This window comes from Seriola lalandi, unplaced genomic scaffold (genome assembly GCF_002814215.2).
Source record: "Seriola lalandi dorsalis isolate HSWRI2012SDOR001 ecotype SW California unplaced genomic scaffold, Sedor1 jcf7180002054306, whole genome shotgun sequence".
In the NCBI taxonomy this organism is placed as follows: Eukaryota; Metazoa; Chordata; class Actinopteri; order Carangiformes; family Carangidae; genus Seriola; species Seriola lalandi.
Window position 1 is genome coordinate 205,597 of NW_019524859.1, and position 25,372 is coordinate 230,968.

At 42.6% G+C, this 25,372-nt stretch overlaps 1 protein-coding gene across 1 annotated transcript in view; it reads right to left on the reverse strand.

Moving 5' to 3' along the window:
- The window catches only part of zfhx3b (zinc finger homeobox 3b), a 140,823-nt gene that overhangs the window by 49,497 nt on the left and 65,954 nt on the right, over window positions 1-25,372 (reverse strand). Inside the window, exon 5 of the mRNA XM_023406403.2 lies at window positions 12,622-12,853. Within this exon, the coding sequence (XP_023262171.1) occupies window positions 12,622-12,853 (232 nt within the window). The remainder of the gene's footprint in view (window positions 1-12,621; window positions 12,854-25,372) is intronic.

The window sequence follows — 25,372 nt, forward strand, 5'->3', positions numbered from 1 at the left end:
AAAAGATCCTAATGGAGCTGGCCCTGGTGGAGATGAAAGGTGCAGAGATGGCACACTGTTATGAATCTCTAATGCCTCCCATGTTTCTAAGGTAATGACTGACTCTCAGGCCCCTTTCACGGGCTTCCCTTCTTAGGGCCCAGGTGATAAAGGTCTCCTATTTCTTGTCACTAAGTAGTCTGCAGTCTGATGATCCCATGACCCTATCATTGGTACTGAAAACCATCCTGAGAAGGTACACAGAGTTTGGGTGGAAAAAAAACATGTGTCTACTCTGATTTAGCGAGTGGATTTACAAAATCATCTCAAAACAGAGGAAAGATTGAAAATAATAATTTTTGTCATCACTGAATGTGACATGGTTTATTGTTGCTCCTCAAATGAAGGGCAGTCACTGTGACATCAATGCGAGGTGGCAGAGAGCATAGTTTTGGTGAAGCTGTATGTTCAGAATAAACAGATGATGGTGAATGTTTTTCATACTTTCAGATGCTGAAGCCTATTTTAGAGCAGGTGAAGACTATTCTTTTTGGGTCAGGATGAACAGAAGGCTAATGTAAGAGCAATTCCTTGTCAAGCTTTTCAGAGTAATTGAACTGACACTTATGAGAACCAATGTTCTTTTGAATGCATTAGTTGGCAGATATTCATGCCTTTGTCCCTTAAACTTTGCCAGCAAAAAATGATGGCCTTTGAACAACAGGGAGAGGTGAAAATACATAGTGAGAGAAAGAGCAAGTCTTCTCTCCAGTCCCTTTCACAGAACCTAATGGATTGTGAGCACTTAATGCATTAATCAATCAATATCTCTCACTGTACATCAACAACGCGACCAAGTTATGAATGACCTTTGTAACAAAAAAAAAGACACTTTAATGCACACAAGATTGCTCCTAGGTTAGTAACTTGGGCCCGGTTTTTATCACGCATGATTACACGTTCACAAGGCAGAAGGCCATTAACAGTGTACTAAATATACTGAGGTTAGTTGTTATACAATTTCCACATGGATTTGCTGAAGGTAGTGGAAGACTGAAACCTAGGTCTCACTGCAGAGAGGCCTCATTCATTCACCTGCTGCCTCCTGTGGATTATAGCATATCCTTCAAGACACATGCATTTTGAAATATTTTATAGGACTTAACATACCAATGGCACAAATCTATTGCTTCCTCTTATGCTTTGTAATCCACTGTAGGGAGCAGCCTTGGTCACCAAGCAACATAAAAACTGCTCCGGCTTGCTCTGTGAAGACATCATGAAAATTAAGTGCTCGTCTTTGTACTATGGCTCAAGCACTAATTTAAAGATGGTCTCTATCTTGCGATAAAAGAATATGAAAAATCTCTCAGTTGTTGAGAGGAATCATTGTGAATGGGGGTGTACACTCCAATGGTTGCCCATTGAAAGTCATTTTCAATGTTAAACCACTTATGGTCTATTGAATAATCAGTCAGTCAGATTTGCAGCTGGTAGTGACATGACTAGAAAAATAACTTTAAAATATCAATTATTCCATTATTATTTTATGATTCTAGAAAATAAGTGTCTCTTCATTCATTGCATATTTGCAAGACCTCATGGCAACACTGCCTGGACTCATGGAGCAATCAGTTTTAATACTTTTTCATTAAATGAGTGGATTCTTTAAGACTGATAACAAGAAAATACAAAGATTCTCTTCTCAGGGCAAGACTATGAGGAGAGTAAATTTAAAACTAAACACAAAGCAGCAAAATGGGGCTTTTCCTTCACTATCTTTATCTTTTTAATAGTGTGGATAAGGAAGCAGGATTGAGGATGGTGATGCTAATGGTGGGATAATACAGGATATGAAGAGGGCGAGGTTGAGGTGATCATGATGGGGGGCATTTTTCTGAGTCCCTTCCTGAGCACTGGTGGAGCGTGGAAGTGAAGCGTGGAGACAGAGTGGAACGGACAGGAGCTGACTGCAGAGAGCCAGAGAAAAGAAGAGCCCAGAACAAGAGCACAAGCTAATGCTATTGTGGTCAATGCACAATGGGTCCTGGAAAGTGACTGCAGAGGGCCCTTAAACAAAGAAGGCATTGCCATTCACTCTCCCCCACCCAATTAGATTCTTTTGCCCGGTTTAACATGACAAAAACACAGGCCATTTTTCCTAATTCTGGCTGCTTTACTGGCCCCTGTGCCACCTTAAATCGAGTAAGCCTCAGAGTGCTGGCCTGCCTGTTAGACTGTCAACGACTTGTGACATGGATTCAAACACATCCACCGTGTTCTCCGTTCTACATCTCACACACAAATATGTGCCCCATCTCAGCTTTCCCAAGTGCTTGAAATATTCAACATATACATGAGAAGAACTCGTTTCCAGAGAACCCCCAGTCATCAGGCACTGCTAAGGTTAATTATTTTCAGTTTTTGGTTTTGTTTTTTTTCACCAAAAAAACCCCAAAAAACATGAATTTTTAAAGTAAAAGATTTTCACCCAGATTTTGTGTACCCATGCTACCAATAGTTGATGTGTTTTTTTCTGCAACAGGACACTGATCATCGCAGATTACAGCAAACAAGGTCCCTTTAAGACTATCACAGCCCAACATATGCTTCTGGTAAGAGAAAGTAGAAATGAGCTGATGATCATGTGCCACAGTCCCTGAAAGTCATTAAAAAACAATAAATGGTTTTTCGTATGTCTGTTTCACATGAATGTTGATGTTATTTGTTAATTTGCCCATTTTTAATGTTTCTTTTATTCTGATAAATTACTAAATAAAGACAAAAATAATTAAGCTCTGTGCACAGCTTATGCTTATGTTTCATAGTTATCTTTTGTGAAGAAGTATTAAACCATGTTAGTAATACTAAGATATATGAGGACACTTTTGACATGAGCAATACTTCATTTTGAAGTATTGACGGAAACAAAGGATGTCCCACTATTACTGTGTGAATGTTTGTAATTCACCCATAAGGTATCCACACCATCAAGTCTTCACAAACCACAAACCTGCCTCAAGGGGCTGCCTAAAACTGGTTGCAGTATAACTAGAGGTGGTTAAAATTATTAAGGTTCAGCACAATGTAATTAGTGAACAAATTTATCTTGCATAAAATTAATATGTAACCGCTTAACATTTTACACCTCTCTTCACACGTACACAGGAAAGGATTTTAGTTGCTGCTTATGAGATTAATGCTTCAACAACAATTTCCTCAAGCAACTAAGCTTGTGTTCTTTTGAAATGGCCGTAGCTTTATCTCATAATTTCACATGACACAGCTGAGCATTTCTTTACAGACATCAGTATACTGTTGCGAATTGGCCATTTAAGTGCACATATATCATTGCAATATTACAACGTAAAATAAAAAACAAAACCATCTTCCTCCTGATTGGAAACTGGAAAATCTTTTTATGGCAGTACTTGGTCTAACATAGTGGACTAACACAAAACTGAAACTGCATATCTTTCCCTGTTGACTGTGCAGTGCAGCTGAATTGACTCGATATGCTCTTCTGTATGCTTACTGAGCAAGTGGCTTGAAAATTGACCTTTGCTTGCTTTCTAAACAGTGGATTATTCAACTTAATGCTTCCAATTGGTCAGGGTAGGTTTTTCTGCTGTTTCAAACATATTTGCCTTCCTCTTATTACTATATACAGTGTGTTTACAAATTTGGATTTAAATGAAAAGGAATCTTTAAAAGAATATAAAGGGATCCACAAATGAACATGTAAAAAACATAAAAGGGCATAAAATCCTTGTAAACTGCAACAGAATTTAGAAACCATCATAAAATGACTAAATATGCAGCAACCATTTTGAAGCCAATGTGTAAAGCAACACAGAGATGATCTTCTTAAAACAATTACTTATAGAGTTGGTTATTATTATATGCAAACATAATTACCTTACATATATAACGTTTATATGTAAACAATAAGAAAGTAGTTTTGCCCTTACCATGCTGTTTTTAGTGTTAGTGTTAGTGTAGCACTGAAGTCTGTCAACCAGGGATACACATGCAAACTTTTATTGCTTTATTATCCATGTCTGTGTCATCCGATGCATGTCTTGCCAAACACATGCAGTTCTACAGGGAGTAAGTAATTAAACAGTGTTGTGAGTACATAAAAATTCCTGTTTGTATTTGAAAGGGATTGATTACGGGTCCAAACCTCAGATACTGCTAACAAAAATGCTCTTTTTTTTCTTTTCACAGTGTTGCACTAAAACTCCCCCCTCAATGGGCACAGTGAAACTTTATCTCCTCAGTGTGCATTTACAATGCAAATGAGTGGCTCCTCGTTCATTTTCCCTTACTTAAATATCATCATCAGTATCCCTATGCTGATCCAAGCTCCTTTGCTCCAAATGGACAGTGGGGAGAACATGTCCACAACCAACTAATAAAACAGCACTGGCAGAGCAGCTTTTCCAGGCGAACAAAGGGAGACTGTGATAGATAGGTCATTCATTGGACCAGGGGGGACACCATAAATCTGACTGAATAAGAATGTCCAAGATTGTCACAACACAAATACTATTTTGTCTCAGACTGTCACTGGGCAGGCGATCACATCTGGTTAAACAGAGTGAGGCTGTGGCCACAACACCCACAACATCCAGACTTCCTTTCTTTAACAAATAGAGCCTTAACAGGGTCATTGGTGGTCACCACACAACAAGATACACTGTTATGTATGTGCTCATCAACCAGCGTTTTTCACAACAGTCGTCCCCAGATAACCACTGTCTTACTGTGCGCCAGGTTCACCGTACAATTCCACAGAAGTAGGTAAGTAAGTGATCCGTGATCAATGGTGGCCTACTGTGGCCTGCACTAGTGGCATCACACTCAAAGTGGTGTGAGAATTTCTGTCTGTCACTGATACCCTGCTGCATAGGGACAAAAGGGGAGAAATATTTGTGGAAACAAGACAAATCCAAAGTCATTCCCAATATCCATCTGTGGAAAGTTCCCCCCTAATGTCTCACACACACACACACACACACATACACACACACACACACACACACACACACACACACACACACACACACACACCATCACCAACATACAGCAGAGCCTCCCTCCCACTCATATCATCTTTTTGTGTTTTTCACCAAACTCATCCATTTCTCTTCACCCACCCTCCTCTCACCCTCCTCAGGTGGTGTGTAGTGTGCTGTCAAGCACAGTGTGAATCAATGACTGGTGCTCACGCCCACAGGTAAAGGTCAGAAAGGTTCTCTACTGAATTATTTCTGCACTTCTCTCATTGCTGCCATCTGCCTGGCTGCTTTTAGTTGATGTGGTTGAGGCACTGGAGGGGACTCTTTTTGCTAATGCACTCAAAACATGGACGCATGTGTGTATGTGTGTGTGTGTGTGTGTATGTTTCGTGTCTATCCTGTATGTGTCTGTATGTTTTTTGTCTGTAAGGATGTTTTCTTCAGATGCAACTAACATAACATGAATTTGCACATTAAGCAACAGACACACACATGTACTTACACACACACGCCCGTACACTTATGCACACTCTGTTCACTACTCATGCCTATCTATTAGAGAGTGGATAATGAATCACAACATCTGTGCTTTCAGCCAGCCATTGTTTCATCTGCCTTTATTCTAATGGAGCCTTCAGAGTGTGAGGGCAACATGCTGCTGGATGGGGCATCCTTCACTTTCTGGTTTTGTTTTGCTGTCAGCGAGGCCAATCGTCTCTGCTGGAGCCAGGGTGAACTCATCCATAGCACAGATCATGCCCTTTGATCCACCAGCTCTCTCTGGGGGGTACAAACAGCCTTATTAAAAATGGCTAAATAAAACTTTCCTTGCCTCGACTCGATAGTTCCCAAACTTTACCCCAGCTTCTTCTCTGATGCTGCCTATGGTCAAATTGAGCTGCCTAATTCTGACAGTGAGCAGCACTATTCACCCAATACCAAAACATAGTAACAAATGAAGCAATCTAAGTGTTTAACAATTTATTGGTTCTATGTCCTAGACCACCTGGCAAACACTTGCACTACAATCAATATCATAGATGAGAACATGCTGAATGTGAGATGATAATGTGCGCCTTAGGGCAAAATCCAAGTAAGTAGCATGCAGAAAACAAAATAATAAACTATTACAACTATTACATATTACCAGTAAAAAAAAAGGCAAAAAATACAACAATGTATCTCCATGGTATCACATCCACATGTACGTTAATTTACCATCATGTATCGTATGTACAGAAAGACAATGAACCAATGTTGACTTGATAATGACGGGCAGACACAACTGGCTCTCTGTGATTGTAATCATATAAAAAGAGTCAATTTAGTTGCATTTATTTTTGTCCAAGTAAATGTTGAACACTGAAAAAATAACATTCTGGACATTAAAACCAACCTGTACATCAGTCCTATGCTCTGTCAAACACATTTCATATAAATCAGTCATTAAAGAGAAGAAACTGTCTCAAGACGCTCCATCTTAAATGGACTTGTTTCTCCTTCATCTCATGTACCTGTATGGCAGTGACACGACTGCTGCTATAATTAAACCCATCAAAACCATTGTGTCTTTGTCACCTAATCTATTCTCTCCTCCCCTGTCTGTGTCTGTCTGTAACCACAGACTTCCCGCCCTCGGCTCTGACTGACAGCCCCTGTGGAGGCTGTGGTCACTCCACGTGAGTGACATGAGGGGCAGCAGGACTACTGCATTACCTCCTTCCCCTCCCTCCGAGCTCCTCCTGATCCTGCACCTCACACCACTGATCGCCACCTCTGCTCCAATATCCAGCAGCACAGCCTCTAGGCCTGAAAATAGAACTCATTAACACGTTTAGTAAGTACAAATGAGATGACTGTCTCCTGATGGACTGTCTATCTTTTGGATCAGCTTTCAAGGAGAGTGTCTGGTAATGACAAGAGAGAGGGAAACCAATATTATAATGTGCTGCCGGTCTCTTCTGAAAATGGGCTTGATGACAGGGAGAGCCTCTCGCACCCACACACGGCCTGATTCTCCGCGTGGACACCTATGTGCGTGCTCATTTATGGGTGTGCGAGTTTGCAAAATAAATTCTGGTGCACAGTGACACCCACATGACATAACTGACGGTGAAATCACACACCGGCCATAAAACATACAGAACACATGCAAGGTGAACTCAGCATAAACAGTCTGTCCATGTAAAACATACAACATCATTTTCAGAGGCGACTGCTTTTGTTATCTTTATATGACTCAACTTATCCTCATGAATTTGTCACCTTTCGTACTTATCTCTTTCTTTCAGTATATAAACACTCACGTCAAAAGAGTCAAATCTTTGCCATTTATGATGCCTCTCTTCTCCTTTGAGTCTGGTGTATTGGACGAGCTGGCACATCAGGACCCAGACTTTACCCACGTTCCACCCTGAGGGCAAAGCTAGCCAGTATTTGCAGAATGAGGATTCAGTCAGGAGGTAGTAAAAATCTGGACACCAGACATTTTCATTCACAGCCTACCCCAGAATAGAGTGGTGGCTTTCTGGTCAATTTGCTATTACAGGATGAGCCAGCAGAGGAATTCATACCAAGCCTGTCCATGAAGCAGAGGGCACAGCGAAAGAAAAGACTTGCTTGTGTTAGTTAGAGCAGCAGGGTCATATGAATGCTGATACCAACTGGAAAATCTATAAAGCCATCATTTTGGCTTTTTAATAAACGTCTAGTCTTTTGTAATATTTTCAAAATGAAAAGTAATGTATTTATGAATTTCCTGGCACGTTCTGTGGACAGCAAACAATTTCCTATGCTGCCTAGATGCCCTTCGGACAAGGATTAGAAGGCAGGCGACTGACGGAGGCCTGACTGAGCTGTGGGCCCTCTGGGGCCCTGCTCATCCAGGCCTTCACAGTCCTCATCCTCATATCCACTCTGCATCACCAGGGCAATAACAGCCTTTATTAAAAGCGCATTGCAGCAGTGTCTGTCTATACAACTTACTTTCAGATTGGCCATAATGTGGCATGTAGAAAGGGTCTGGTGGTTAGGGGCTACAATATCCTGTTTCTGGAAAGGTTTACTTTGCATTTTAACAAGCATGAATAAAGGAGGACATTCCAGAAATGGCTATCGTCTGTTTTGCTCTTGCCTGTGGGGGGGCAGGAGCTAGGACTATGGCCTTTGCATGCCATCAGAGTGTGGTCTGGCTCACCTCTGATTTTACCTGGCTTTAACAGCTTTAGCTTAGCCACTGGATATGCACATAACTTAAGTATGATAGCAGTGGAGGCTATAGCTCTGTTAATGTGTTGCAAAAAACAGTTAGAAGCAGAGGACAAAACGTAAAGGTGAAGACATGGTTGAATATAATGCATATTAGACATTTGGTAAAGTAAGTTTGACAGGTAGGATGTGGACACATCCTACTGAAAATCATCTGAAAATCATTGAATCTCAGTGTGAGCTGCGAGGTGTTATGCAAACCCTAAAATATGAGTGACTTTCCCCCATTTGCTTTATTAGCGCATTTTTCCATGTCACAGTCCATTTTCCAGCTTTTTTAGATTGTCTCAAGAATTATGCATGAGGCAGGGAGGGAGAGGGAGGCATGTGGGGAGGGAAGAGAAATGCCTCTGTTGTCAGGACAGGCCTTGCTATTAGGTGTGTGACCCTGACAGCGCACCCCTTTTAGCGAAACAAGCAATGGATCTCATATTGGATACCACTATTATGCAGTAATTTGTATGCATCCTTTCGTCTCATTTCCATTTAATAATGCACACAGCTCCCCTGCCCAGTTTCTCAAACTGGTCATTAAAAGTAATGCTGATCTAAACTGGGGGCTTAAGTTCCACTTACAAGCTCTCACGGTGTGGTGGATGAAACAACTGCAGAGTCAAAGTAAGATAACCCCTCCCCAAACCAGTCTTCGCCCTTGAATACCCAGGCCTCTATGTCCTAACAGACGGGAGACAATGACTGGTGGCTGCCCAGGCGGCCCCAGCCCCAGCCTTCTCCTTCCCAGCCTCCTAGGCTCACAGACAGGGATTTCCTCCTGCGATGAGAGCCAAGCCGTCACAGCCCAGCGATCAAGGGCCTGCCATCTGTGACTGAGGCAGATTTACAGCAGGAGCTAATCCACACTGTCAGCCACGTTTGTTCTCCATCTCTGCTTTCTCCATACACATACATATAAACACACACACGTACGCCACCACTGAAAAATACTAATATTTTACCCTTATAAAATGTTCTTTCTCTCTCTTGCTCTCCCTCTCTCTCACACACACACACAACAAAGCAAACATTTCTTGCAGAAGGGCATCCACCCTTCAGTGCAATTTAACTTTGCCCTTTTTAAAGGCATGATCTCATTCTGTTCTGTGCTCAAAAAAATAACTTTAGTCGATTAAATGTTAAGAAATGAGAAACCTCAATGTGTCATTGAGTTATATGCCCTGGTGAACATCATTCATACGAAATAGGGTCATCATACGCTCAAGTGTCACACTAGTGCACACACGCAAGCTCCCCAAACTCGTTTCCCCCACTCTTTCTACATTTATTCTTGAATATTTTCTCATATTTTCCATGTACAGTACAGGCCTCTCTTGTGCACATACACCCTGATGCCTTACGATGACACTTGTCAGCAGTCAGCAGTCACCATTAACCCATATACTTGACATAAACATGACACTAGGTTTTACTTCTCCTCTATAACCTCTAAACCTAAAATATAGTCTGTCCTCATGCTGTCAGACCAACTGTCCTCACAAGTGAACACTTTATGGGAGTTTTAACATTTCCCTCTTGCCTTCTATGTCACATACATGCCTCTTCTCTATTTTTTGTGTACAACTGCCACCTGATAATGACCTGCCATCCTTAAAACTAGAAGCCAGCACTGGTGCAGACAGTGCAATGGTTCAAGTCAGTGCTGAGCTTTGTCCAGTGATCTCTGTACACAGGGCAGCTGTGTGGGTCTGGGGTCCCTCTGAGGCCGTCTTTCTTTCCCCATAGATAAAGGGTTAAAGAAGACACATGGAGGCGGGGCCCACAGTGCAGCATGCCTAAGCAGTACATTTTCTGTATGAAAATTAAAACAATGGAGGCCTGTTATCCCTGCATTAGTGTAATTGGAAAGAAACCTAATTTCTGCTGTCGTTGCTCTCCTCGGACATCAGCCCAGAGGAGATATGTGGCACCAGTTCTTTACAGTCCATGTTTGCTGCATGCTCATGACGAGCATTTATATGCAAAGCTGTAAAGTGTAAAACATACTAGATCATTCCATTATTGTAACCAAAAGGTATCAGTCAACTACATGTGAATAGCATGGCTCAAAGACATTACTGTCTAAAATGGAGGGATTCTGGGAATTTTTATATAAGCATTATTGTCATGATACCGCTTCATACCACCTTTCTGTGTAATGTTGTCATGTGTTTGATGGCAGAGAAGCACTCGCAGGACCACAGAACAGCAGCAGGCGAGGGAATTACTGTCTAGGTGACCCAGAAATCCAGGGGCAACTTTGTTTAAACAAGCCAGGGAATGTTCCCCACTTTAGCAAACATGCCTTAACCACAAAAAAGAGCCCCGTGCCACAGAAGAGCTAGCGAAGAGGAAATTAAACATTACACAGAGAGGGAAGAGTTTCAGCCCTATTGCAGGGGTGGGGCTATGAGGTGGACTGGCGCAGCTGAGGCATTTGGGGTGTGAAATGGTAGAAGTGAGCGGTGTGCAGTCAGCATATTTCAAAGTTAATGATTACAGACGCCAAGGTATGATCATTATTGAGATAATTTGATCAAGATGCTCAGTCAACACCATTTCTTTTCTTTCTTTTTTTATTTTAAACATACTTCATTTTAGAAGAAGAAATGGAAACAAATGGAGATGGTGTTGGACTGAAAACAATGACAAAGACCTAAATTATAATGAGTCATAATCGTGGATTTTGTTTTTAAAAGCTTATCTGTCTGCAGCTGGTTCGAAGAACACAATGAATTTTCCTGATGAAGGCTTATAATTAGTAACACAAAAACAGCTATATTATATAGCAGTAAAAAGTCCCTAGATTAAAGGTAACAATAGAAAGGCATTAACACCAATACTAATAATCAAGCATCAAAAAGCACAATTGTACCATAAAGACATCAAATCTCAAGCGCACTGAAAACTTCAGCTAAAATTCAGTTTCATTAATATTTTGTTAGATGCTTGTGGTCTGCTTAAGTATGTGAGGGTTATTGGAATTTGATTGAGCTCTGCAGGCGAGTAACCACTGCGTGCGTGAGTGAGTGTGTGTGTGTGTGTGTGTGTGTGTGTGTGTGTGTGTGTGTGTGTGCGTGTGTGTGCGTGCGTGTATGTGTGTGTGTGTGTGTATATGCGATGATACTGCCCACACACAACCCTACTGCAGAGGCCCATTACCTAACCTAAGGCTCAGATCCCTCACCCTGGCACAAACACAGGCATCTAGCACATCAAAGGTTAAAAAAGAAACAAAAAACGGACTGATAAACACATTTATTTGCAAACAGCACAACTCCTCCTGTCTGAACACAAAAAAGGAAATTCCCAACCCCCAACCCTTTTAACCCAAATGGCCCTTCCCCTCTTGCCTTCGCATGTTCGCTTGTCCACTGTACTGTAGTCATTAACATATTTGGAGTGCAGCGAGCAGAAAGCTTAATTGTCCCTAATTGCTCAGCTAAATATGTTCTCTAATGATTTGCTTCAGATCTGTGACTGCCTTTTGCGCAATTTCCCGGCCGCTGGCTTCATTATCCCTGCCTCCTTGGAACAAAGCATCTTCACAGGCTGGCCTTTTTCCCCCTACATAACACAGACAGCGAGTATGTGTGCGAGGGAAGTAATGGTTCCCTCTTGGAGGGATACACAATAGAGCCCCTTTGTCAGGGCACAGGAGTTAAAGTGATTAGAAAACCAAATCTGTGCTAAGAAAGAGTGTTAATTGACCACAGCTCACTATTCCTAATCAGTCCATAATAAATGAGCAGTCAAGGCACTTTGTTTCAGACATGCTACTGTTGTTGTAGCTGTGTCTGTTTTTTGGTGTTCTTGTTGTTGTTGCAGCTGCTGCAGTTGTTCAGCTCCTCCTCCCCTGGCTTTCATGCTCTGTCTCAATATGTCTTTAATGGCCAAAAACGACAGCTCCTGTTAACAGGGAGTGCAGGGTTTGCAGGAACATTTTGTGTAAATGATATTTAAAGCTAAACTTCTATCAAAAATATCTGGCATGGTGCCATTTACTGTTCTTCCTGTTTAAAAATTGTGATGTACATTTGAGTTTAACATATGTATTTCAGTTATGGCTGTAACACTTTTTTCAAGTGCAAGACAACAAAAAGTACAACAACAACAACAACAACAACAACACCAACACCAACTCCAAATCCTACTGAAAAAGGATGTTTTTGTTTTCTTTGTTAAAAGTGGCCCGTTGTGATGGCAAATTCTGACAACTCAGGCATCGTGCGAGTGGTTGTATGCTTATGTGTGCAAGAGACAGAGTGGCATAGGTGGAAAGATCAAGAGAGAAAAACAAAGAAAGAGAGACATTAAAAAGAGATACTAAAACAGGGCCACAGGGGCAGGTTCTGACCTGTATCTGAAGAAGGGCATTTGCGAATGGTGAAGATGGAGCTGAGGTCCTCCTCCTCCTCCGGCAGGCCCTTCTGCAAGCGCTGAAGCTTCCTGAGGCTCTCACTGCGCTGGTGCTTCATGGAGCGCACATGCTGGATCAGGTTGAGCTTGGCCTTGGTCGAGTAGTTACACAGCACACAATGGTAGTAGCAGGCATCACCCTCCACCGCGTTTTCGTGCTGCTGCAGGTGCTGTGGGAGGGGATGGAGAGAGAGAGATAGAGAAAGAAAGGAACACAGAGAAAGAAGAAAAGAGAGAGAAAGAGGTTATTGTAGATGGCAGATAGCTGGCTAGGCACTACCGACTCACTTTCACTCACACAGTTGGCAAATGAACAAATCAATTCCCAATCACAGCCCTGTTGTTTAACATCCAGACCTCTTCCACTTCAGGACAACTGTTTGGACTGCGCACTTTGCCTGCGTGAGTGTCTGTATCAGTGGGCTAACAGGACAGGAGAGGCCTGGGAGGCTCGCAAATCTCAGGGGCCCAAGGGCGGGCAGGAATCGCATCAGCCACCCTTCAGAAGCTGAGGGTCTACAGCCTCACAGACGGAAGGGAGCATTGATCCCCTTCACTCAACAGAAGCCTCTCGTCTCTGAAAAGGAAACTCCAAACATCTGCCTGTTTCACGCATGGGATACTAAATATTGATCATGGTGAGTTAAATCCCGGCTCTCTCATAGAGAAAGAGAAGCAAAGTCAGCCAGTGGTGAGACAGGAGGGGGATTGAGTACATTCTGAGAGAAACTGGAACATTCCGCAACAGGAGGACAACCTTCAGAGGACAGGAAATCAGAACCAGTATTGACCTGTCAACCCCAGCACTTCTTCCAAGACTCGACAGCAGGTCTAGTCCAGTCTTCAGCCTACCCTCCGTAGTGTCACAACATGCCTGTAACACCCCGTAGTGACACCATACCACCACAACCTCTTGTCACACCACAGAGCTCCAGTCTAATTACCTCCTGCACGGCTCAATCAATGATGCAAGGCCAACACAATATGGCTGGGCCTGGTGTGAGCAACAGAGTTATTGACCATTACCCTAAAGCATCCCACTGATGGTTTCTGCATGTTTATAATAAAAGCCCCAGACCCCGGTATGGCCACTTGTGTCAGGTCTGTCATGTGCTTCTCCTATATCAAACTCTGGAGTCTTGCTGTGGATTTCTCTGGCTGCAATCAATGTCAATCACCAAAAGTTTTCCTCTTTTTACTCTAATCCTCTTGGCCCCCATAATTCCTGTGAGACACACTGATCCAAAAACAAACTAATTGTATGTTGTCCGCAAAAAGATTTTTGATGAATACTGACACTTTAAAAGCTTTTAATATGTACATGTAAATTGTGATGACAATTATTTAACTCAGGCCATCTCTAACAAGGTAAAATGCACATGAAAATTAACCTACAGTAAGAAGAAGCTAATTACTCACATCATTAACAGTGCTGAAAGCTTGTAATTGTAATTAAAGCTGGGTCTACTAAGTATTTTCGATCAGAGTATAAATTTCCCTGTGGTCATTTACTTCAGGCTCACACTTAAAAAGGTTCAGAAAACTGAATCATTCATCAAGAAGAAACTGAACTATCCTCTCCTGCACTGGATGGCCTGTTTGGCTGGCTGTAAAATGTAAAAGCAATGGAAACATTAGACATTTAACCGCATTACATCCAAATCAGGTGTTGACAGGCTGGCGAAAAAAAGTCATAACAATATTATGCCCCCCTAAAATGCTCTTGTCCCCTTCTCCTAATGTTTAATTTTCTGGCAATATTGTAATATTGCTATGGGGTTTTCTGAGCTATTGTATTTCATTCTCTTTGGTTTCATATTTCTCACTTCTACACCTAAAATGTGCATTAAGACACCGCTTCCAGGAAAAGGAATAGGAGGTTTTTTTTCCTCCTTTTTGTGAGCCCCACAGCTCGGTGTAATAGAGTTATTAGGTGATTGTAAAAGGCTGTGTGTCTCTGTGTGCTCTCCTTTCTCGCCTCGTTTTAAGCCATCCATGATGTCATGAATAGGTGTTGCTGGATATTGTGGGAGCCCTCCTCCTTCTCCTCCTTTTCCTCTGTGCACAAACATTGCATCAGAACTAAGGTAGAGGGAAACCTGAGAGACAGATTCAGTTATAGATAACACCAAATCCATCATGCAAACTACTCTTAGTCGCAGCAGATGTCTTGAATTAAAAAAAGAGAGTTCTTGCCGCAAATGACTCAAGGCTGCAAAAATCTACAAGAAGACAAGTTTAAAAAAAATGACAGCACCTGACCGAAACTTCAAAGACAGTCTCAGGAGGTAGAAAAAAAAATTCTGGGAGTTTTATAGTTTCCCATAAAAACCACAGGGTTTATATAGGAGTGAACCCGAGACTGCCTGCCCCAGAATCAGCCATAATTCACTATAAACCTGACTGGCCAGGAAGATGGCCTTAACGGGGCCAGAGCTGGCCTGCCCCAGTGCTTGTAGCTCTGTCTGCAATGTCAAACGGTTACACCTGTAAACCACAACTTTCACCATCTCTGAGCTGGCCATGACCCAAGGCAGTCTGGGGTAGTTTAGAGTCAGTGAACAAGGTAAAAGATCAAACCAATGAAGAGTGATCAGTGAGGTGGGTCCCAGGTCATTCAGAGGCAAAATAATACCATAGTGTCTAAAACAGCATAAAGCGACCCATGAAAACAGCAACCCTCTGATCATCACATGCACAGATTTTCTCCAATATGGATTCTCATGGATTCCTTAGGAATTATCCGTGTGAGAGACCACTAGGATAATATCTAAGAGCATAAACACAGTATGGACACAGTACACTTGCAGTTGGTCTCCTTCCCCCGCCCCTCCACACACACACACACACACACACACACACACACACACACACACACACACACACACACACACACACAGACTTTGAATGTGAAACATAATAATGCACGAGACAGGGCCTATGTCTGTTTCCTATGAACCTGCAATGAAGCCCTTAGTTGATAAATCACCTCCAACTGGAGTGCAGGAATTTGGCGGCTTAATGAAAAAGTCATGTTGAGCTGGGAGGAGTTGGTCGGCCTGGCTCTGGGGTTTCTAAGCGCCCTATCAAGGCCCCGACAGGAGGGGAGCTGTGGAGCATAATGGGAGGAAGCTGGCTGGGTCAGTGGCATGGATACAATACCACTGAACTGTCTGGGAATTTGCAGCAGTCACATAAGAGATAGTACAAGCGTGTGACTGCCTAGAATGCAGTGAGGTACTCAACAGGGAGACATGTGGTGCTCACGTGAATTTACTGTGTGTGTGTGTGGTCTGATTTAACAGATAAGATCACAAAGGGACATTGATTGTAGGAGCCTTAAAGGTGTATTAAAATGCTTCAGTCATTTTGTAGTAATGTTGAAGTCTTTTACAAGAAAGATGCAAAGAAATCATTTCAGAATCTACTTAAACAGAGACTGATTAGATGACTGCTGATGATAATGAATTATCTATGTTTTATTGTTTTATATATTTTAAAACAATTACTTCTAACATGATAGAGCACCTTTAATTGGCTTTTTTTGCTGAAAGCCTTGTTTAGTACTATGGTGGTTTTCACAGTTTAAAAATGCAGTCATGGTTTTTCAAGCCTCTCTCTTCGATGGAGCACCTTGTCTCTTTCTGTGGAGGCTGAAGCAGTGCTCTGTGCTTTTTCAGGTAAAGAGGGGCAGGGGCGGTGTGGGCACCACCCCATCCTCTCTCTCACAACTCTACAGTGCACCTTGCTCTCTGAGTGGGCAATACACGCCTGTATCGGTTTCACCACCCACCCAGAGCACTGCATACATCTGCATTTCCATCCACTTAAATGCAAAGTAAAAGTGCACCTTTAACACAAAACAGTGTGGTTGCTGAGAGAGTCCAATTCACACAAGATGGAGGTGGGTATTACTGGAAGGGTGGAAGGGAGACAGAGAGCCAGTAATTCCAAAGAATAGCTCCCAATGGAGCTGTATAATGCAGCATGGACACGCAAAAAACACATACAAAAGTATAGACAAAAAGAATATCAGAAATGTACACACAGATATGCACACATATACAAACAGACTCACACACACATAGCCACATACCATTATGATCATACCTTAATTTCCACCATTAAATTTGGCAGTGCTGTTAATACAAAATTAATGCATTAAAACAGATGACAATCTGTGAGCTAAATAGCTATCAATTCTAAGAGAGCTGCCAAATTCCCTCTATGAGAGAGCCAGTGAGTATCTGCCTGGATATTGCTTTGTAATTGTCTCGCTGATTCTCAGCACTAAAAGCTGGTGTGTGTGTGTGTGTGTGTGTGCGTGTGCGTGTGCACACACAGAGATGTGTTCTTCATGGGAGGTTCACACAGGTTACGAAACTTCCATTCACACTTGAAGCCATGCACTGCAATGGAGCAGACCTGTCTGCTGATATAGATCAGAAGATTACATCCCCCAAAATCACAGACGTAGGACTCAGGTTTTCTCTATCACCCGGCAAGAAAATGTACAAACTAGCTCCTGGCTTGAGACGTGTTAGAATAAGTCAAGCAGCACCTTTGTTTTTCAGACATAGTGATGTCATGGCAGAAATTATAACGAATGAGGTAACTGTATTTCACTCTGAAGGGAGACAATGAAATTTGCCTGTTGGGCTGAAACACACACTGTGGCCAAAGGGAGAAGAAAACACCTTTGTGTTGTGGCTTAAGTCTCACTGCGTGTCAACTGCTATAGTACACTACTATTCATAAATAGTGTATACATATTTCCTGTATTTATTTATTTTTTTACTATCCTGTTGCATCAAAAAAAGAAAATCTGAAAAGGTAGTTATCCAATTGCTGCCTAATTCTGAACGTTTTAAATCGGGATTGAGCTAAATTTTAAAACAGATTATTTTAATGATGAGGATTACATTTGGCATTAGGTTCTGGAGAATGAAAATATTTCAAAGTAATGACCCCTTTCTTCACAGCAGCAGTGTTTTTCTACATGTGCAGAGATTTGTTGGGGACTAGATTCTCATAAATCTGCACTCTGGGATTCCCCTGGAATGTAAGCAGGTTATTTACCAAAGCAAAGCAGAGTGACTGGAGTCAGTGAGTGCTTGCAGTTTGGCCAGTGATTCCCTGTCTGCCAGCAGCACGAACAACAGCTCCAACCACAGAGGCCCCACTGGGTGCCAAGTGTGGTGGCTGCTTTGAATTAGCCACTGCAAGCTGCAACATGCCTAAAACTTAGGTTGTGGCTTAAGGGGACTGTGTATTCCAGGCCCAAACTGTCTACCTACTGCTTCCTAAACCTCATCCCATCCTTGTCCTTTCTTCTCCTTTACTGTTCCTAATCCCTGCTACCCCTCCACCCCATTCTGTCCCTCTGTCTCGAAGCCCATAATATGGTAAGTTGTTTCCTCTATTGCTTTGCTGTAAAAGTGATCCATCGCTACTGGTGAATAAAAACAGGCTGCATATTTGTCTCTGGGAGGGGAGAGAGAAGCAAAACGGACCTTGTGTAGTAAGGGAGGGCAGCAAGGTAAAGATGGATCATTGTAGGTGTCCTTGGAGAGGATGACTTAAAACCACATGAAACAAAGTAGCCTGAGAGCGGTCATGGAGACACTTAAAGACAATACAGCTGCTGGTACTCCACACCCACCACTCTTACTTACTTTAACATTAAATAAAGCAATAATTATTGAATTCCGTTTGAATGAGTAAGATGCTAGAAAGTAAACAATGGGAACATAATTGCAGAGGGAAGGCAATCAATGCAGGCAGTCATTTGGGCCATGTTGATTGTGTAGGCTGCTGTATGTGCTCTGTGTGTGTGTGTGTGTGTGTGTGTGTGTGTGTGTGTGTGTGTGTGTGTGTGTGTTTGTGTGTGTGTGTGCGGACATTTGTGTAGCCACTGCAAGTCTAAGGTGAGCTAAGGGGAGTATGTGCTGTGACAACGAGCTGAGTAATACACTCTCCCATACACATGCACAAAACAAGAGCTGGGTAATCCCTCCTTCAATAATGACCCTGGGCTCTAAACAATAGCTCTCAATCAGCTGATCAATGTGTCCACATAATTCATGTGCGAGTCACTGTCTTTGAAAGGGGTGGAGGGGGAGGATAAGCAAGCGGGCGGTAGAGAGATCAATGCCCTGTGTGGTGATAACGAGCCTGGGCCTATATCCACAGGAGCCCCACACTGGCGTCCAGGGTCTCTCTCATTAAGAACATTTGGATAAGCATGACTATACATACATAATGTGCACTTCTAAGCCAGATAAACACATTTCACCCCCTTCTTAATGAGCTCGGTCCTGCTTTTGTGACATACAGCAATGACTCCAAAACAGGCAGGATATGATGTCAATCCCCAAATAAGAAAAAAAAAAAAACGAGTAAAGCAAATTAACAGCAAGCTGTTGGCCTCCTCTTTCAGTAGCTAATTAACAGCTTAACCTCCTGGTGCTTTTATGAAAGCCATACTGGGAGGAGCTTGCCAAAATTGCAGTACAATAAGTCTGCCTGCAGGAGGCGAGAGCAGGGTGGAGCCATGGGGGTACCCAAACAACTGTTACAGCCACTTGATGACATGTGTACTGGCAAGGTACCATCTGGAAGCTGAATGGGGGCAAATCAGGACCTGCCCTGGCCCTTCTCTCCATTACTCACAGTACTGTGTCAACATAACAACCCTCCATTTTGGACAGTGGTGACAATAATTACTTGTACAGAGCTGGGGAAGAACATTTTTTGATTTTCATTTCAGAAAAAAAACAGGAGGCTCAAAGATTTTCAGTTCAGATTTTGAGTTTGAATACTAATTCACTGCATGAGTGTTTTACTAATATTTTTATTACAATAATAAGTCATGACATTAGGGAGGAGAGAGAACAGGTTTCGCGGTGTAACAGATCTTTTGGCTGTGATAGTACTGGTAAGAAAACAAATAATACAAAACAGGAATGTAGCAAAGGCTACAATGAGATTTTAGTAAGAGAGATAGAAAACAAGCAGGTATGTGGAAAGAACACACCAGCTTTCAACCCCCACAGCTAACCAACATATCTTCTCAGATCTCCAACTCAGTATTCTTCATAAGCAGATGACTGCACCCAGAGGCCACTGATATTACACTAAAAAACACTCTCTGTCTTCTTGCTGAGACATTGGACAGACACAGAAGACTTCAATCTGAACCACATCTAGCATGACCCCAGGCTTTCTACTATGGATCGCGTGTTTAAGAATACAGCTTTTTCACATGCTCCCTGTAATGAAGTTAGGCAGACTAAAGACACCTAATGCTATCAATCACACAGAACCCTCTTGTACAAACTTATGAAAGGCACCATATCTGGACTCGGCTGTACCATAGGCCATTGATGTGTTAGTAGGGTAAAGGCAGATGCAGCCCTGTAACCACACAGCTGACAGGAGTCTCCAACACCTCACACCCTGTCATTCGTCACTTGTCAGTCATACAATGGCATAGCATGGCCTTGTGGAGCCACTCTGAATTTGGGCCACATAAAACCTTGTTAGATGGAGATGAAGGATGAAATGCAGTTTGGCGAGGGCAAGGGGGAATGACCCCGCTAACAGTGAGCGAGACGGTGAGTCGAGGCATAGGGGGTTGTTGGATTAAGATATAGGCAAACACCACTTTTAACGATTAATGCAGTCAGTCAGAATTAAATTCAGAGCAGGAACATTACCCAAACACAATTAGTCCTCGAGAACAAACATCACACTACGCTGTGAATGCAGATTCATCTGCCATATCATTGTGAGGGAGTAGCCATCAGAAGTCAAAAGGACTCCGGAGGTAAAACTTAACATATGTGGCGTGGTTTTCTAGAGTGTCAGTGTTGTGATTATGTGTCCCCTTCCTACATTTCTGGCTTCTGTGACCCAGAAAAAGCCCTTAAATGTGCCCACGGCAGTAGGGTTGACCAAAAGCCACGCTTACTGAACTGCAGGTCTGCCCACGCTCTTGCTTCTAACCCTATTGTCATTAGTTGATCTCCTGTTCCACCTTTTCGTTGACGTAACTGCAGAGAGGAGACACAGAATACAGTCTCCTCAGGCTTGTATTATCTAGCTTTCACCCCTGGCGTTCTCAGTTTGGTAGTGTAAATATTTCATTACCACATAATTGGTTGCTGCTTCAGGCTACGCAATAAGGCTGTGATAGCTGTAACGCTGTATGTTCTCTGACTATCCTGTATCCTTTTTTATGTAAAATTCATAGAAATGTGTTTTGGGGAGAGGGTGTGGGAGATCTCATAAGGGGAAATGTTTAGTTGTTCATGCACTGCCCTCACACAAGCTCGCTAGAGACACCAGCTAATTAAGAACAGTGATGATGTGCTCAGCCAGTGTCAATATTTAACCCAGTCTTACACAGCTATCTTTATTAGCAGCATTGCACTGACAAAAGGAGCAACATGGCCTTTGAGAGGTCCTCTTCTTAAAATGAAAATTAATGAGTGGGGTTGAGTGGAGGTGAATATACAGAGTAGGTCTATATGTGGAACATGAAGTACCTTGTTGGAGTGGAACTGCTGTTGAGGGTTCTTCAAGCAGTTCATACACCAAACACCCACTAGTTTCACCTGTCAACTCTTCTATACCAGGAAACTAAACAAGCAGCAACTTAATGAGTGAAACCCTGACATTTCACTTTTGGCATAGACTATAAACTAGAAATAAAAAGCTAAACATTGTAAGTGGTATGAACTCCTACTAACTCCTGCTCCCATACTTTTGTATAATAATAATAAAAAATTTTTAAAAATCAATACACGTATCCTCTGAACCTTTCTGTTCATTCTTCAATGAGAAGTCTTTAAGTCTTTATTACTTTTTTGAATTAGAACCCTATAACTAAAATGCAGAAAGACACAGCTGTAGTCTCTTTCTCGTGAGGACCAAACTTTGATTTTTTTTCCTCATAAGACCCGTTGTAGCCTTTGACCTATGCCCACAGGGAGATAATGCACTACTGTTGAAAAATGGTGCTCTGTGCAGTGCCTCCCTCCTTCCCATGAGCATTGCCAACTCCATCACTAATACATATGGACCTTGCTAACACTGGTTTCTTTACTCATTAGCCAAAGAAAAAAACATAACTCCACTTTCCATATAACAGAAACAAAAGTGCTCATTGATCAGTGTAATCAATTTAGGATCAATAACCTAAACCCTCATCATTTCCAGAGCAGCATAATTGCAGCTGAGATATAGTTGTCATCACCAAAAATCAAACACAGACCAGACTAATTGGAAGAGGCCTATTGCTTTGGCCACGCTGGCAAAAAGCCTTACAAAGCCCCAGAAAGACTTGTGATAGCCAGTCATTGGAGCTTCCCAAAATAACTGTTCATGCCATTAGCAAGTGTCATCATGGAGGTCACTGTGCTGGCTGCCCGTTTGGGGACATCTAATACAGGGCATAGCAAACTACCACACAAGAGTGCTTTGTATCCCTTCTCATGTAACTTGTGCACATAAGTTATTAAACCCTAATTTTATAGGACACCTTGTGATTTTAATCTAATGTTTTGAAGGAATGTCCTTATTAGACAATTTGTTGCTGACCTCTGTGTTAAGCAATGGTCAGAAAAAAAGATGTCATTTTCCACTCCAGTAGTTGAGCACTGTAAAGAGGCTTAGAGAGCTGGTAAAGCAAAGAGGCGTGCCTGATATAATAGATATTTCACAGGCTGGCATTGCTGCCAAGCTGCCCTTACTGGCTACACCATATACACAGCTCAATCGTGCAAAAAATCTCAAACTATACTTCAAAGCCTACCACTTTTCTCCTTCCTGTTTATTGATTAGATAGAGCTCTTGTTCAGTAATTGTGCAGTAAATCAAGCATAGTGAGCACTAATCTCAACCCCGGGAGGAAAGTGTTAAAGGTAAAACCTGCTGAAAAGTGCATAATTACGGTGCTGTGTTCAGCCAGGAGAGAGGATATACTCCTCCCTCTCACATTTCTCACTCACTGCCTGCGCAACCAGAGGCAGCAGGGAGAGGGGTTGGCAGAAGAGCAACGGGAAGTGTATACAGTTTCTAACCACCTCTCACTCCCTCCCTTACTCTTTTAATCCTTCTCCCTCTCAGTGCATTCCCAACCAAAGCGCCGGGGGCGCCATGCTTGTAAAGAAACCACAGCCTTTTGAGTGCCTCTTGTATTTACAAACGGAGGCATGTTGGAATCAAAGGCATTACCACATGACATAACACATTAAACAGTTGGCAGATTGAGAATTTATAGACTGAATAGATAGTGAGTGGGGTAAACAGGAATAGTGCCATTGTTGGATCAGTTTAGCTAGCTATACTTGGTATGAGAGCCAAACTTACCTAAACCAGAGCACAGGATAGGAGTCAACTGCAGCAGCTCCCTCCTTTCCCTTGCTTTGCCTTCCCTCTTAACACACAGCTCAGACTACACTCCAGGTGGAGACAGCTATCACTTTCCCATCAACTTCCTGTTCCTCTTGTCTCTCCACCCCCCTTTTTCTCTCCGCTCTCTGACTCCCAGCTGCACAACTTGGTTTTCTGTGCCATGTTTGAAGAAATACAAAGCTGTATCTTTTCCCACATCTTTTGAAATACTCAAATCTGCAGTTAAGGGATTTTTTTTCCTCCTTATCCCTCTTTCTCTTATCCTCCTCCCCCAACACTTTCCCTTGTTGCTGTTCTGCCTAATCTCACCTCAGTTTTTATTTCACCCTCATCAGCAGGGACCTAAAAATAAATGATAAATGGAATATGATATTTTAAAGTCTTATCTCTTATCTGTTCTTACAGGGGGAAAAATAGGGTAGTTAATCCTGCAGATCCTACTCAAATTGATTAATCAGCACATGCGGACAATCAAATAAATGATTAATATTCCCCAGTCCTGTGGTCGGACAGTTACCCCTGAAACCATCAGTAATAATTCAGTAACCCTTCCCAGACCACAGGCTGCAGCTAGTCAGCCTCACTCAGCATCAGTCCTCTGATGTTCAGCAGGACTTTGAACTCCCTGCACAGAAATTCACACACCAGGGGTAAAACAATCTGCAGTCTACTCTCTCTCCAATCCTCCTACAATGCCTGACTACCTGATCAGACTCACCATATACAATGCATATACAGATTTTAAGGGGAAAGACAGCAAGATATTGGATAAAGGAGTGCTTCGCCTGCTGTTAAAGATAGGAGCCTACTCTCATATTACTGGGGGACGCTATATAAACAGATCTATATTTTCTAGTTTTCAGTGACTGTACAGAGAGACTATACATACTATTAAAAAAAAGAACTTTCTCAAAGTGTTGCTATATAATAATACAGACGCCAATTATAAAAATATCCATGCAGCCATGCAGAAAAAGCACATGCATACCTGAAAACCTGAAACCTGTGTTATGTAAGCACTAGGTGAAGTGCCTAAAAAAATAATGCCACTGTGTTCCCACAGCTAGAGAACCAGATGTCTCCAGGCACTCACACACGGACTGACAGACAGACAGAGAGACAGAGGGACAGGCTGTTTAGCAGCAACTCTCCCAGGCCTAACCACACTGAGCACACCCTGTCCTGCTGGTGGACAAAGGAGGGAATCTCCATTGAAAGTGGCCTTCCTTTCTCTCCCATTACCCATGCTATTCTCCCTCCCACAGAGGTCAACGAACAGCCATCTTTGTGGCACTCCTCTGCATCTGCCAGCTATAACTATTATTAATCAGGGAGAAGGCCAGAGGCAGAAGAGAGCACCTCTTGCTCCCCCACATTTGCACCCAGGCCCGGAATGAATGGTGTTGGTGGGGGTGGGTGCCGGGGTGGGATGGGAGATATATGTACGTATGCACATGTATATGACTTGGGAGGGAGGGGGCACAGGGTAAACACTGCTTGTAGGTGTGGAATGTCTGCTCTGCTCCTAGTGGGCCTACAGTGCTATAGCTTTGGATCTGTGTGTGTGTGTGTGTGTGTGTGTGTGTGTGTGTGTCTCTGCCATTGCTTGGACACATGAAGTTATGCAAAGCCAGTACTCTACTCTAGAAGACACGCATATATACAGTATACACAAACTGTCTCACCCCACCCTAATCCCTCCTTTCTGCCATACAGGAGACTTGGTCTTTGTGTTGCGTCTGACCAGCTGGTTGGCTGAATCAGCATGTGCAGCTGTCTACTGTGACGAACGCTATTCTACCACGACCAGGACACAGTGACTCTTCATTGCATTGCTATGTTTTAATATGGCTGCCTGACATTACTACAGCCATTTAAAATCCATCTAAGAAGCCACTGACCTCAGGGGAGTCCACACAGGCTGAGGGCAGGTTGAGTTTTAGCTATAACACATATTGATGGCCTTTAACTAGTGTTTGAGAACCTTGGAGTGTGGTGCTATAAGAACTGCACTCACAACTGGGGGAAGACCGAGCCCTAAAGTGTGAGTGGCTATTCGGTACTCTTGCCAATATGCCTTGTGATATATTGCTTTGTCTTTAATAGGTATAAGAATGGTGTGTAGGGCAGTGTCGTGAAAAAGCCTCAGTTTTACATAAGCGTTACAGTTCACTTTGATCTCTTCTCTTGCTCCACTGTTTATAAATCAGCCACACAAATATTTATGAGCGGAACGAGGAAAATGGCTGGTCTGGTTTGTATCTCTGCCC